This window comes from Sphaeramia orbicularis, chromosome 24 (assembly GCF_902148855.1).
Source record: "Sphaeramia orbicularis chromosome 24, fSphaOr1.1, whole genome shotgun sequence".
NCBI classification, from domain to species: Eukaryota; Metazoa; Chordata; class Actinopteri; order Kurtiformes; family Apogonidae; genus Sphaeramia; species Sphaeramia orbicularis.
In genome coordinates this window covers 32490104-32505555 of record NC_043979.1, presented here as the reverse complement: position 1 = coordinate 32505555, position 15452 = coordinate 32490104, and the positions used below count along the sequence as shown (strand labels likewise).

The following is a 15452-nucleotide window of genomic DNA, read 5'->3' as shown; positions in this document are numbered from 1 at the left end:
TAGTCGAAAAACTGTCAAAAAACTGTTTTTCTAAGGTCATGAAGAGATTAGGGTTCTCACCGACCAACAATACAAACACGTGACGATTTTATAGAATATAATGCATTGCTGTTTCAAAGACTAACTAGATAAGAGTAGCTAAAATGAGCTAAAGCTTAAACACACAGCTGTAAAATATGATACTAAAACACAAAAAAGGGATAATTTTACTGCGCTGTCTACTTTTACTTTCATACTTGAAGTTCATTTTGCTGATCGTGCTTTTCTTTTTGGGGGTTTTGAAGTCATAACCTTTACTTGCAATGTGGTATTAGTAATTTAGCCCTTCCGGTCCAAAGTAATGGAAGTAAAATAATTGACAAAACATCCACGTGCACTTTACTTTTGTCATATTTTGCCTTTTTCTGACCCTGCAATACCTCTCTGTTACAAATAAAATGAATTAGGTGTTGAACTATGAAACTCAAGAACACCTGTAATGCATCTTTGCGTACATTCTCCAAGTCTCCAACCTCTATTTATGCAAACACGCCGTTCCACAGAAAGATCTTTTCATCTGAGCAGTACTGTATGCCTCCAAACGTCTCCTGTTCTGTTCTACAGGAGGAGAAACTGCTGTACAGGCTGCAGATTATTGATTTGTCACACTAGAGTCAGCTGATTTGACACTGAGCTTTCAGAGACACCCAACGCATAAATCAATCATCCCCTTCAGTCAGATCAGTTCATTCTGTCGCTGATATTCTGTCAATACTCATTTACAAGTAATGACTTTGACCCATGTACAGTCTGGGTCTTGACCAGTCAGCTTATGCTTGTTTTGCACATAATGACCGTGACATTAGATTTCACTGGTGTCAAATTCATGAAAGTGCGCGTGTGCTTGTGAACTTGTGAACTTGCTACTTGTTAATTTTGTGAGTTAAAATGTAGAACAAGACGGCGAGTAAACGTCAATAGACAAGTACGATTTGCCACATCAAAGAGGCATTTTAATTTTTATTGAAATAAATAGTCCTATAATCAATTTTTGAACCATTTGTAATCAGTTAGTTATGACGGTCTATTGAGTCACTAATGAAATAAACACTGATCTGAAATCTCGATTCTATCTTTTTGTGTTTAAACCCTTTTATGCATGAATTATGAGAACCTTAATCAAGATTTTTTTTTCCTGAGTGTTTAATTCCTCTTTAGGTATGAAAAAAGTAATGTAATCGATTTTTTTTTTTTTTTTATGAACCTATTTTTCATGGGGTTACAAAATGCTGGACACCATGCATTTACTGACATACTGTGTGAAAACTATTAAATACATTTATTTTAATGCTGTTAATCTGTTCTCACATTTTAATATTCTATAACCTCCTGAGACCCAGCAATGCATTTTTGTTCTCTGTAGGGGACAAAAGTTTTACAGCTTTATAAAAAAAAAAAAATGCTGTCCACTGCAAAGGACATTCCATAATTTAAAAAATATATATATATCTGAAAAAACTGTTACATCGTGCTGTTTCCAATCAAGAAAATTATTAAATGTAAAAAAGCCAAAACTTTTCCTTTCCTGGGTCTCTAGTTATTACTAACATATGCCCCAAAAAAATGTTGTTAAAAAAAAAAACCCTGTTAATTACAGTCTAACAACCATTAGTAACTGATTTACATTCAAATATGTTACTGCAGATCAGGCTGATGAAGAACAGTAATGGTATGAATTGCACTGTATGGGATGATGCATAAGTGTCCACTGTGTTGGTTGATATGCAAGTAAAACAACAAAATCCATGAATATATAAGAGAACAGCTGTAGAAAAGCTGTCCACTATGCATGAAAGGGTTAAACTTGATAATGAATAAAATACACAATTAGTGACATACTTCACACTGTCATAAAATAAAACCTGTGTCACATCATCTTCAAAAAAGGATTTACAGGAAAAAAATATTAGACCATCAGAAGTCATCAAAGACAGTGGTTACGCAATCAAGTACTAACTCTTGTGTGTATCATGTGACTAAAACAGACAGAAAAGAAAACATGGAATGCCTAAAAGCACTGTTTTTGTCAGTACAATGCTATAGTTACTGATGTAAGAACTGAAGTGATTTTGGTTATCAAGAAAACCATGGAAAATGGCTAGATATCAGCTCTGAAATTTAACTCTTATGAGCTATTTTATCGTTATCATTATATTTGTCTAAACAAATGTACCTTTAGTTGTACCAGGCATTAAAATGAACAAGAAACTGAAAAAAACAAGGGTGGAATAATAATTTTTTCCACGACTGTATAAGATTTCACTTATTGTTATTTGCGTGCAGTACTCTACAAAGTCTTCACTGCATTGCTTTAGGCTGTTTGCACAAAAGTGCACATGTTAACACAGACTTGTTTTGGCTTGTGGCTGTGACCTGAATGGCAATACATCTATAGTGAAGGTCATGGATGTGGCGTGGGCTGAAGTGCACGACTGCACCGTGACTCATTTCCCACATTCCCGTGAAGAAGGAGGAGGAGTAAATTTCCATAAGCCTTGGCCTTGGCTCCAAAGCCATACATTAAACCATTCATCAAAACCTGCTATAGGACTGGTGTAAAGTGAGGCGGTGTCCTCTAGGTACACAGCCAGCACCTGAAAGAGTTTGTGGAAAGGCATCTAGGACAGTGAGAGCGATGGAATACTTTAATCAAAATAAATGCCAATATCACTCAAGCTGATGAGCGCTGTATTCAATAAACAGAGAATAAATAATGTTTGTACTTGCAGTTCCATTGAAGGCTGACTCATTGGGAGTGTGAGAAACTGTGGATTTAGACTTTATTCGCATAAAAAATTAGGTAAAACCTTATATACCTGGTTTGAGATCGACTAATTATCGACTGACAAAATGAAGTTAATTAACAAACTTTGACAGTTTAAAAAACGTATAGAGGCATTCCAGTATTCATCAGTTTGAGTGTTATTCTTATTGATAAGTAGTTACACACACAGATCATTTTACTAAAGTATAAACAGAAATACCACAATTCAGAAATTCTTATAACTTTAAGTCAGTTATTTAAAGGAAAAGAGTGTAATATTTGGGTGTTTTTATGAAACTGGTGCCTAAAAACAGGACAAGGGGGCTAAAAATTCTGACCAGATGTAGACTAATGTTATGAAGCAAGTTTGGAAGCACTTTGGGTCTATTTTAAAAATAAATATACACTGAAATATTTGAAACATTTCTATATTATGAGAGGTACAGTATTTAAGAATGACACTGAGGCCTTTTTGTTTATGGATGATGTACTGATAAATCTGCTGTAATTATTAAAGGAAATGGTTGAATTGTTGAGTCTGTATGACTGTACTGCCATGATCATATTGTTGGGTGTAATTCAGTTACTGCATTATGTATTTTTTGTGGTTTGATGTTAAAATTAGGAAAATAGTATTGTTTGACTCTTGTATCAAGTTAGTGATAAAGATGTAAAAGCACTGAGGGGTTGGATTAAATAAGTTTATACTTCTTCCTACTCCTTTTCGACCATGCAAAATTCAGACTTCTATGTGCTTGGAGATAGATTTTGTCCTTTTGAATGTTTTATTTTGTTTTTACTTTGTTTTGTTTTTTTGGTTTTTTTGCATGTTCGAAATAAATAAATAAATATTATTTTTATATAAAAATCTGCATGTAACACAGTAAAAAGGACACGAAAATTATGCACTACTATTTTTTCGAATATCTTTTTATTCTCTCACAGGTACATTTTGGGAATCAAACTAATTGTGCAAGGTGTTTCACAAAAATGACCACTGTTGCAAAATCACTTGTGATTTATTTGTGTTTAAATGCGTAGGTTCCACATGTAATGTAAGTGGACGCAATGGGTTACACACGAAACCTGGAATGAGACTGCTGATTTATGAAAAACCCACATGTCTGGGTTAGAAAAACCACTAGGACCATCAAATTTAACAAAGTGTCTTTATTTATAGCAGTATATAAGACCATTTACAGCCATGTTTTCCAGATAAAACACACCGACACCTAGGCAGCTTTTCCTGTCCGAATTTTGGTCAATATTTGATTAAAAATTAGTTAATTTTGGTATGGCTCAGAACAAGAGTAAAACTTTTTTTTGCATTTATCTGAGGTCATCATTAGGTTCATCCTGGGGATAAATATGTCTATATTTCTCTTTTATTATTGGGTCTAAAAAAGCTGGCAAAGTGCCAGATACCAAAATGAGCCCAGTTTCATAGAAGCACCCATTTATAATGTTGGCTGTTCACGTTTAGCCTTTTCTTATCACTCAGCAAAGGAGGGAGAGAACAGTGATCAAATGAGTGATGGAGTAAATGAGGACAGGAAGCAGTGTTTCAAGAAAATAAAAGCTGTAAAATAGAAAAATAGAATGGTATTTCCACATTCTTTCAAAGCCTTTATATTCTAAAAACACAGATACACACAAAACACTACTGGAATGTTTTACATGCAACATACAGCTGAACTACAAGGTTCCTCATTTCTTTTGTATGTGGCGTCGACAAGTCTGTCCTGAATTTTGTCGCTCAAACAACACTGTGCAGTAAGTGAGAAGAGAGAGGAGGAGGAGGAGGTGGAGGAGGAGGAGGAAGAGGAAGAGACATGCTTTGTTTTTGTGTTGTTCTGTCCATGTATGCTGTGTGACGGTGAAGATAAACACTCACTGCCTGAAGATAAACACCCAGAAACCTCACAAACACAGCAAAACAAAGAAGAAAATGGAAAACATAGACAAAGGGCAAGATCTCTGCTGCAGAGAGTCTGAAATGGTGATTATGAAGGATTATTATTTCAAAAGTATGCTTTAGTGAAAACTGTCCCATACTTTGTATAAAAAACACAAATACTATCAGCAAAATATACTTCAAAGTATGAAAAGTAAGATTACTCATTATGCATATGCATGGTTGTTACATTATTGCAAATTAATACAAGCAAAAGCACTTGTGCAAAAGCAAAGATGTTGTTGGTCACATAAATACTTTAAATACTACTTTGTCAGGTTAGTAATATGGTACTGCATCACACTATATAGCACATCAAATAGTATATTGTGTACTTTATACGAAAAGTAACAAGCAAATAATAAGAGTCAAATTATTACTTGAAACAGAATAAATAGTGCAATAATTGTCTCTGAGATATAGTGCAGTAGAAGTAAGCAATGTTTACAGTATGAATACCGCAAATTTGAATTGAAGTTAAACCCTCAGGCTCCTTGAATACATACAGTATACTTGTACATTCCACTACATAACTTGCTTCACATAGACTAGAGTATAAAGGGAAAAAATATAACACGTTTTGATAAACATCCTTATTTCTTTAATGGGAGCACTCTTATCAAATCAAAGTGTCATACTAGCCTTAACCCCTAACCTTACCTCTTCTTACCCTACAGATAAACCCATCTGAGATATGAAATATCAGGATTACTCTACAAAATCATGAAATATACAAGTATTTTGGTATTTATATGCCCCAGCAGTGGAGGGAAAAAAAATCAAACTAGTGTTATTTGGGTAATATTCATAACAACATACCTCCACACCCCAGTATACACACAAAAACACACACAGAAGCACACACATTGTCAACCACCGTCTGAGTCAAACCCCCATCTGCCCCATATGCTTCATTAATCCAAACTCACCATTATGTAACTGTACTAAATGCTCACAAGGGTGGAAAGGCACAACTACCCTCCCCGTATCTTGTGCATGTGTGAGTATATGAGTCTGTACGTGTTCCTAAATAAGAGACGATGTGACAGTGAAAGAAAATCTGGTTACATGAATGGTTGCAGTGCTGCTCAGTTTGTAATCCTTTTGTATCTGCTTGCATTTGTGGGCTGTGTGTGGTGTATATGAGAATGAGACAAATATGGCTTCCTTCAAAGATGATTTTGTGTGTCCAGATTTTCTTTGTGTGCGCACTGTGTGTTTCCAGTGGTCGCTCTGCAGACAGGAAGGTTTGTGTGTACTCTCCAAGAACACAGACACACATGATTTACAAATCTGCTTATATGCAAACACACATTCACAGGTGTGAATAGACTTCTTGCACATCTAATTGCTTCTTCAGTTCTTGTTATGTACATGCCGTCCACTTGGACACACACGGCGCTGAAGCCTGACAAACGCTACTTGAACTAGAATTGCTGATACACAACCTGAGTGTATTTATGCATGTTTCTATTTGGCAGAAAGCATTTTCTTTGCTTATACTTTACTCTATGAGCCGTGATGTCGAGCCTTCTTGTATGGGAACTACAGCAGCAGCTCTGGTGGTGACAAGATTAAGTCCTACTGCATACCTTCTTCTCTCAAAGCCACCACACAGCGCTGCCAACAAGACCTAGCTAACAAACTAACACAGCCCACAGTGGCACATGAAATGCATCAGTGAACAGAGCCATTCTGGCTCTGGCTCCAGGGACATTGTGTACATACTGTCGGCAGCCGCTTGCAACGTGGGAATTTCAAAGAACATATGGCAGCTTGTCGCTGGGAAACAGCCTGTGTCAGAATCTAAACAAGCTAAGAGCTATACCTAGAAAAGCCATTAACTGTCTGTTATCTGCCATGCACAAAGACACACATGTCCATACATGGACGCCACACATAAACGCTGACTAATATGGTTGGCATATGATCGTGACAGGCTAGCGATGCTGAAAGTGGGTCACTGACAAAGGAAGGCTTCAGTAGAGAGACAGGTGTGTGTGTAGTACACTAGGGCAAGGTGTGATTGGAGAAGACTACCTTACTGCATCAGCAGAACCAGCACTGGGACAACAGCAGCAGCATTAAAGCTCCCCACTGTCCAATTATTTACAGCTCCACACTCTGTAGCTCAGCTGAGGTCAAAAGCATCTTGGATCAGTCTAAAGCACTGTAACCCTGATCAGTGAAACTGTGTGAGCTGTACTTAGTGTAAGGTGGAGGGCAAATCACAATGAAAGGTAAAAAAGTCAACACCTAGAGCAGGGTAAATAAAAGCATCTAAATTTTTCTTAAAATCCAAGAGAAGAGTACACCATCTATTTCAATTAAACAGAAATGCACTGTAAGTACAGAAAAAGATGACAATCAAGGTCTTAAAGTGCAAGAAAAAAAAGTTCAGTCTATCCATCCATCATTGGAGCATGCTGTCAACAGTTGTCATCTCATCATAAACAATTTCAGCCATGGAAGTCAGAGCAAAATCCAACTGACCATGACTCCCAAGAAAATGGTTCAGCTACTGGACACTTGTAGAAACCAATCTGCCAGTGATCATGCACAGACACTGGAGTCAAAGCTACTTTCAAGGAACATGCGCTGCATATAAATAATTGATAAAATATCAAGATTAATCTCTGTGACAAAAGAACCCTTAAACTGATTTGGATACAAGCGGTGGAAAAGAAAGAATACTATGAAACTTTGTTTTAATTGTGAACAGTTCACCAGACAGACACATAGAGACGGAAATCAAAATAATGCACCTTACTGAGGAGATACAGTAACTGGAACTATTGGCCAAACTGGAGCATCAGGGTGAAAAGGAGAGCTGCAGTGGCACGTTCAAAGCCTGGACTTGGAACTGGAAATTCAACGCTCTGCTAACTCATTATGTCATCATGCTACTCGCCGCTACATTCTCCACATGTTGAGTGATTGCTTCCACATCCAGATAAAATATACATCTGACATGCATCAGACTTTGCGGTCAGGGAATACAAGCTCTCCACTCTACGAGCACCCAAACACTGCCGAGCAGAGAGAGAGACAGAGAGAGAGAGAGAGAGAGGGAGAGAGAGAGAGAGCAAGCGATCTCTTTTGGCTGCCTCTTCTGTCGCATGACCCGCCTATGCACCCGCCCTCCTTTTTCTCAACTAACAACCATCCCTCTGTTGCCATAGTAACCCCCTCATCTATTCCCACGGCACCTGCCTGCTGTCCAGGAGACACATGGAGACGTGACACTGACAGATGAGGTGAGAGAGACAGAGAAAGAGAGAGAGACGGGGGGGGGGGGGGGCGGAAAGAGTTGACACCATTCTGCATTTTTAAGAACCTGCAGGAGAAATCAGTTAAGACACAAAGACAAGATAATCTGACATTTCACTAAACAGTTTCTTTTCACCACTTTCCTCATCATGAATCGTGCACTCCCCTTTTTATATAACCAACCGGCACCAACAGGTCAAAACTAACTCGGGAGATTTGAACAGGTGGTGCATGTGGGTTACAAAAGTGAGAGTTAAGAGGCAATTTCAGGGCAAATGCAAGTACAAGCAAATAAATATTAAAATATCCCACTGAGGCAGGGATGTGTTAAATGATAAATTTGCAATGTGTTGAATTAAACCTCGGGGAAGAACAATGAAGGCATACATCTCTGCAGACAAAAATACTGTACGTACACACATACACCACAGGGGTTTTTACATACAGTATGCAACACATCTTAAACATAAATGAACACAAAACAGACAATTTTAGTGGGTACGGATAGGGACAGATACTGACAGACAACAACGGTCAGTGCTGTACGTGCGCAAGTTTGTATGCAGATGCTAATTAACAAGCATTAGATCATAGATAACTTGAAAAAACAATAGAATTTTCAATGAAACCCAGTATAGACAGAAGAGACAAAGTGCATAAAAATATATAGAATATTTAGAATTAGATGTAGTGTTATAGTAAAGCTCTACAATGCTAAACAATTCATACTGAAAGACGCTGAATTCTAAATATCAAATTTTGGGATAGTATTAAAAATAAAAACAATGTTCTGCTTTTTTAAGGCTGGAATTTACTCAGATGTCACTGAGATATATTTGTTGACATGGACTGAGTCATGTAGTTCAAAGCTCCAAAAATAGCAAGTACATGACCCTTGAGTTGGGACTGTTAAGTGAAAAGGAAAAGGAGGATAATTTTCTAAGCGAACAACCTCACATCTACTGATCTCGCATGCCAACAGATCTATCTCGTTGACAGCTGAGTAAATGTGATCTGCTACTGCAAACTTTGAAATGATTTAAAAAGCTCTGCAAAATTTACTTGAGTTTGCAAAAACAACTGAATTTCAGCTTCAATAAACAGGTAAGACAGGGAGTGACATGAGCAGGGTTCTCACAGTTTAGCCGCTTTGTTAATTCTAAACATTTCAAAACAAGAAAAAAAAAAAAATCTGGGGATCTGTAGTGAAATATGTGCAGAAGAAATATTTGAGTCCTGTTAGGTTCGGAGTTTTTAGAATACGCGTGTGAGTGCGTTTGAGTGTGTGTACTCACTTTGGGTGTGGGACAGGAGGCTGTAGAGAACCGAGAGGTGACCTGGGCGCGGGGTGACTCCGAGGGCGTGGTACTGAGAGACGCTGTATCCCTTGGCAACACCTGCACACCCCGCGAGATAATGGAGTCTGGGATCTGAGATCACGCACACAAACATATACAGACACACATATAAACACCATACACATCACAAACTGATATGCACAAACACACATACTGATCTAGGAAGACACATACAGCTCTGGGAAACATTAACCCTGTAAAGCCTGAACCATTAAGTCATTGACAGAAAATTTCAGTTCTTTGAAATTGGAGCTTTTATTGGTCCTTCTGCACAACCCAATTTATTTATTTATTTTTTTTTAAATATCAATTTCCATGTATGAGTTTCAATTTTCAATCATATTTGACACATCGGGACTCAATGCTCAAATTTTATTAAAGACATAATACAACACAAACACAACTAACAAATTGGTAATTCCTTTTAAAAAGTGGCAAAGTTCTGCCTCCTTCCTCATCAATTACCTCCGCCAGGAAGTGTTGTGATCCCTTTGCTTTGCATGTTTGTTTGTTTGCATGTTTGTTTGTTTGTTAGCAACTTTACGGGAAAACTATTACAACCATTTTTACCAAATTTTACCCACAGATAGGCTTACGCCCTGGGATGAACCCATTAAATTTTGGGCTAAGAAGGCCAAAGTTCAAGGTCACAGCAAGGTCACAAAATCTCAAATTTACCTATCTCCCATCATTGAGCAATTTTCGAAAATTCATAAAAAATTCAAAACGACTCCGATTAGCCTCCAATTTGAGACACCCATAGCTTGTAACAATATCTTGTATCTGGCACAAAATTGTCCACATCCACTGTGGAATGTGGACTCTGTGGACATTTCAATTTAACACTGAAAATCCCATTTATGACACATTTTTAATTATAACTCAACAAATATTGATTGGAATTTAATATAATTTGACATACACATGACTGGTACCAAGCTTCAACTTTTTCTGCTGTATGGAACAACCTTGAAACTGTTTAATTTAAAAAGAAATAGTCGATCCACACATGCACACTGTTCGGGATGCTTGGCGGAGGTTTGCGTTCTCTTAACACTTGTTTAATCTTGTACTGTCACTGTAAAGGCCTGTGGTCAACAAATTCCTCCCCCCTGGTGGATTATCTGTGTATTGCATGTATCTAACTGTATACATCCGGTTTTTCAAGAAAAAAACATATCACATTGATTAGGTAGAGGGCTTCAAAACTCATGTATCAAATATGATACGTTTGGCATTATAGGGTTAAGAGACCACTGGTTTTATTATTACTACCCCATTTGGCTGTCGGATTATTCATCCATCTGTCAGCAGAGTTAAAAACTACTGCCTGGATTTTCATCAAACGAAGTTGGAAGTTGGGGCCAAAAATGAACACCTTCAATTTTGGAACAGAACCTTTCTTTAACACATACACTTAGTACATAGAAGGGATAACAGTCTGTTAACCCATAAAGACCCAGTGCAACTTTTGTGTCAGTTCCCAAATAATTTTTCTCTCTATTTAACCTTTCTTAAGTGATTTATCACCATTGAGCATAATATTATCCTTTCCATTTTGCGTTTTTTTCAGTGAAAATCAGATATTTTTCTATATTTATTTTACTGATCATGTACTTTAATCGTCATGCTGAGATTACATTTGTAATCTTGGGTTAATACAAGGTGGGTGAAAAGTAACTAGGCATTAAAAATTGGTAATAAAATCTATATTCCTCTTACAAATTTCCTGAAACAAATGATACTTGTTCTTTATTACATGGAAAAATGAAAGTAAATCTTAATATTTCAACATAAGAAGTTTCCTCAAATGGCCAAGGATGGAATGAACAACCTTCTGAAGGACGTTGTCTGGGATATCATTGAGAAAAAAATAAGAAATAAGACAATAAGAAAACAGGAAATCCCCATTAGTGCTGTCTGTTTAAAAAATGTTTTCGTCATGACTTCAGCAGTACTAAAAATTCTATAAGCAATTCCTAATGTCTCGTTAATTCTTACCTACCCTGTATACCAAAAACAGAGAAAACTTGAGTAAAAGTGACTTTTCAGTAAATCATATCATTAACTGAACATAAACCAAGCATTTCCATCTACTGCCATTGATCAAACTCCATGGGTTTTACTGGTGAATCAATGTTGTAGAAGATGACGGTGTTTCCACGGTAACTACGGAGCCTCTGAACGGACAAATGGGTCATATCTGATGACCATGAAAAGATGAAAAACTGCATTTTACACCAATTATTTACATGTATTGATAGGATTAGTGGCTCTAAAGTTATTAAATAGTTTGGATCAGTAGATGCTTTTGGTTACTAGTGTATATTTGGGTCTTTATGGGTTAAATCAAGAAACTCATGAATTCAACCAAACCCTTCAGTTTTACCTTATAGTTAAGTCTGTGTCTGCCATATTCTGCAGGTTGGAAAGACAGAATGGAATGAGGATGATAAGTCAGAGAAAAAAATGTGCAATAATTACTGACTAAACCCAGTGCTTGGTGCCAATTTGGTATCTCCTAATTTTATGGAAATGCTTCACAGATTAAGCAGACACTATAATACAGGAATAAATGACAAACAAACTGGAAATAAAAAGTACTGTCAAGACTGACAATAACAAAAAACGCCAGTATGGATGGTGGGAGCTATCCATTCTGTATGTTCTGTCATATCCTGTCTGCACTTTATCCATGTGACGCATGTTATTCATACATTCACATGTTGTTTATTGTACGTAGTTGTCGTTGTTGTTCTTATTTATTACCCCGCCCCCGAAGGGGAGGCAAGGGGTATAGTTTTTGGTTCGGTGTGTTTATTCTTTGTTTGTTAACACTATAGCAGCAAAACTACTGGTTGAATTCATACAAAATCCGGTTTATAGATTGTCAGTGACCCAGAATAGATCTGATTACATTTTGGGAAAAGTAGGTCATAGTTCAAATTTTTCTGAATTTTTTTTTTTTTTTTCCCCCATTTAGTTATAATGGGCGAAATTTCAAATATCTGTAGCAGGAAAACCATTGGTTGAATTCATACTAAATTGGGTTTATAGATTGCCAGTGATGAAGAATAGATCTCATTACATTTTGGGAAAAGTAGGTCAAAGTTTTAATTTTTAATGAATTTTTTAAAATCTTTTTTTCCCCCATTTTCTTATAATGGGTGAAATTTCACATGTCTGTAGCAGCAAAACTGTCGGTTGAATTCATACAAAATTGGGTTTATAGATTGCCAGTGACCAAGAACAGATCTGATTACATTTTGGGAAAAGTAGGTCAAAGTTCAAATTTTTATGATTTTTTTTATATCTTTTTTTCCTCCCATTTAGTTATAATGGGCGAAATTTCAAATATCTGTAGCAGGAAAACCATTGGTTGAATTCATACTAAATTGGGTTTATAGATTGCCAGTGACCCAAAATAGATATCATTACATTTTGGGAAAAGTAGGTCAAAGTTCAAATTTTTTATGATTTTTTTTATCTTATTATTTCTCCCTTTTCCTTACAATGGGTGAAATTTCAAATGTTGATAAAAACATCAAATATGTTTCAATTTACTTCAAACTTGGGACATATATGGAGGCAACTGACATGCTGACATCAGCACACACAGACATGATGACATCAGCTGGATCGATGCCAAAATCACCCACAATTTGAGCGAGGGGCGGGGTTTGTTGTGCCTGGCACCACTTGTTATATATGATTGACTCTTGATTCTACACTGTGCTGCTCTGTCTCGTTGAGCCACTTGTGTTCATTAATACAACTAACAACTGAACATTTTAGGTAACGGGCTGGAAGTTTGGACATATTTTCAGTATGGACTACAAACGCTGCTGCTGACAAATAAACATGTCGTACTTGGAGAAATGTTCATCGGAAGACTTGACTTTATATGTGCAAATGTCATGACGTAACTAGTCATAAAATGTAACAAATTACGCAGGAATTGAAACGGGTTGTAGAAATCCACTCAATTTTTGCCAAAATGAGTATAAAGATAGCTTTGCAGCACCTGGAGGGTTCAAATTCAAACTTTATGAACTATTACGGTCCAAATACACAAATAAATGTACCAAAGAATAATAAAAGTGGAGTTATATACTCTCCGCCAGTCTGTCACATTGCTGTTTAAGATTAAAGTTAAATCATTCATTTTATAACCTTCTCAACAATGTAAGTACTCCACTAAAACTACTTAGACACACATCTTTGTTTTTTACTTTAAGCTACTTGGTTTTGACCATCCATCTTCCTTTTGATCTCAGTCTGGAGGTGTTCAGTTGGGTTTAGGTATCATTTTTCCCAGAGAAGTATATAGTCTGAAGACATTACAAACCTACACACCAGGACGAAACGACAAAGACTCCAACATGTCTGGGATTGTGCATTAAAGTAACACTACTGCATCTACCTGCGTTATGCAGATGAGAGGCAAACGAGTTCAAAAACATGACATGATGATGACAAATGATGATCGTTTGAGAGTTAAGGGGGTGGAGTCTTACCGACATCCATCTGTGACTGGACAATGAGGTGGGATGTTACCCTGACAACAGAGCCATAAGGCAGGGTCCGGGCTGCAGACAGGGCAGGATAGTATGATACATGTAGGTATGGAAAGATACTCGATGTTACATGTGAACACACAGCGTCGACACATGATATGCAAACATAGATATGCAGAGGAACACGGATGATATGGGACATACTGTATATGATCAGTGTTGGGAAGGACATCTTGAATATATTACAGTAAGTTACAAGTACTAATTACCTTATTACAATTTAATTCATCATGTAACTGTTTTTAATAGCTTCATCAAAATAACTTAACAAAGTACTCTAAACCACAGGGGTCAAACATGCGGTCCAGGGGCCAAATCCAGCCCGCCAAAGGGTCCAGTCCGGCCCTTGGGATGAATTTGTGAAATGCAAAAATTACGCTAAGATATGAACAATCCTTTTAGTTCAGGTTCCACATACAGAACAATTCAATCTCCAGTGGGCAGGACCAGTAAAATACTATCATATTAACATATAAATAATGACAACTCCAAATTTTTCTGTTTGGAAATGTAAATATTTTCATGTATTTACACTAAAACAAAATATGATTTTGCAAAAAAATGTGAATAACCTGAACAAATATGAACAACCTGAAATGTCTTAAGAGAAGTAAGTACAATTTTAACAATATTCGGCCTGATATTAAATGTTTTGTGTATTTGTAGATCCACTGTGATCTGTATGTTATAATGTACATGTGTAAATGATAAACTGCGATAGAATATTGTTAAAATAACACTTATTTTTTCAGTTTGTTCGTGTTATTCACATTGTTTGAAAGGATAGTTTGTAGACGTAAACCTTTTCATAATGTAAATTTGCTTTTTTCGCTCTGAAACATAGAGAAAAGTTTTGGAGTTGACATTATTTATGTTAATATATTACATTGTTATAGATGTTATTTTACTGGTTCGGCCCACTTCAAAGTACTGAGGGGTAGGATTAAATAAGTTTATACTTCTTCCTACTCCTTTTCAACCATGCAAAATTCAGAATTGTATGTGCTTGAAGATAGATTCTGTCCATTTAAAATGTTTTATTTTGTTTTATTTTGTTTCTTTTCATGTTTGAAATAAATAAATAAAAAGTGTGAATGCATGGCTGAAATTTGTATTTTCTGTAACTTTTGCTGCCTCTGTCTTGGCCAGAAGACTCTTGCAAAACACATTTTAAACCTCTGTGATTCTTTTAAATAAACAAAATACATTTATAAATATATAAGTATTATCTCTGAGAATATGTTCAGATATAATCGATTTGTAATAAAAAAATAGTAGTATTAATAATTATAGTTTAATGACATTTTCTTAGTATCTGTTACACACATTAAGTACATTCATTTTATTATTTAAGTACAAAATGTGTTGCTAGTTACTCCCCAACACTGCATATGATACATGTGTGATATTTGTAATGTATATTGTAGGTAGGTCTATAGATGATAACGCTGATGATATTGTGGAGAAAAATACACTTCTTAGATAAAATA

General features: G+C 36.2%; 1 protein-coding gene across 10 annotated transcripts in view; it reads right to left on the bottom strand.

Annotated features, from left to right (window-relative positions):
- gphnb (gephyrin b) overlaps positions 1-15452 on the bottom strand; it is a 185951-nt gene that overhangs the window by 68372 nt on the left and 102127 nt on the right. For all 10 annotated transcript variants that reach the window (XM_030128394.1, XM_030128405.1, XM_030128395.1 and 7 more), the window contains exon 8: positions 9323-9457. In XM_030128394.1, the coding sequence (XP_029984254.1) occupies positions 9323-9457 (135 nt within the window). The remainder of the gene's footprint in view (positions 1-9322; positions 9458-15452) is intronic.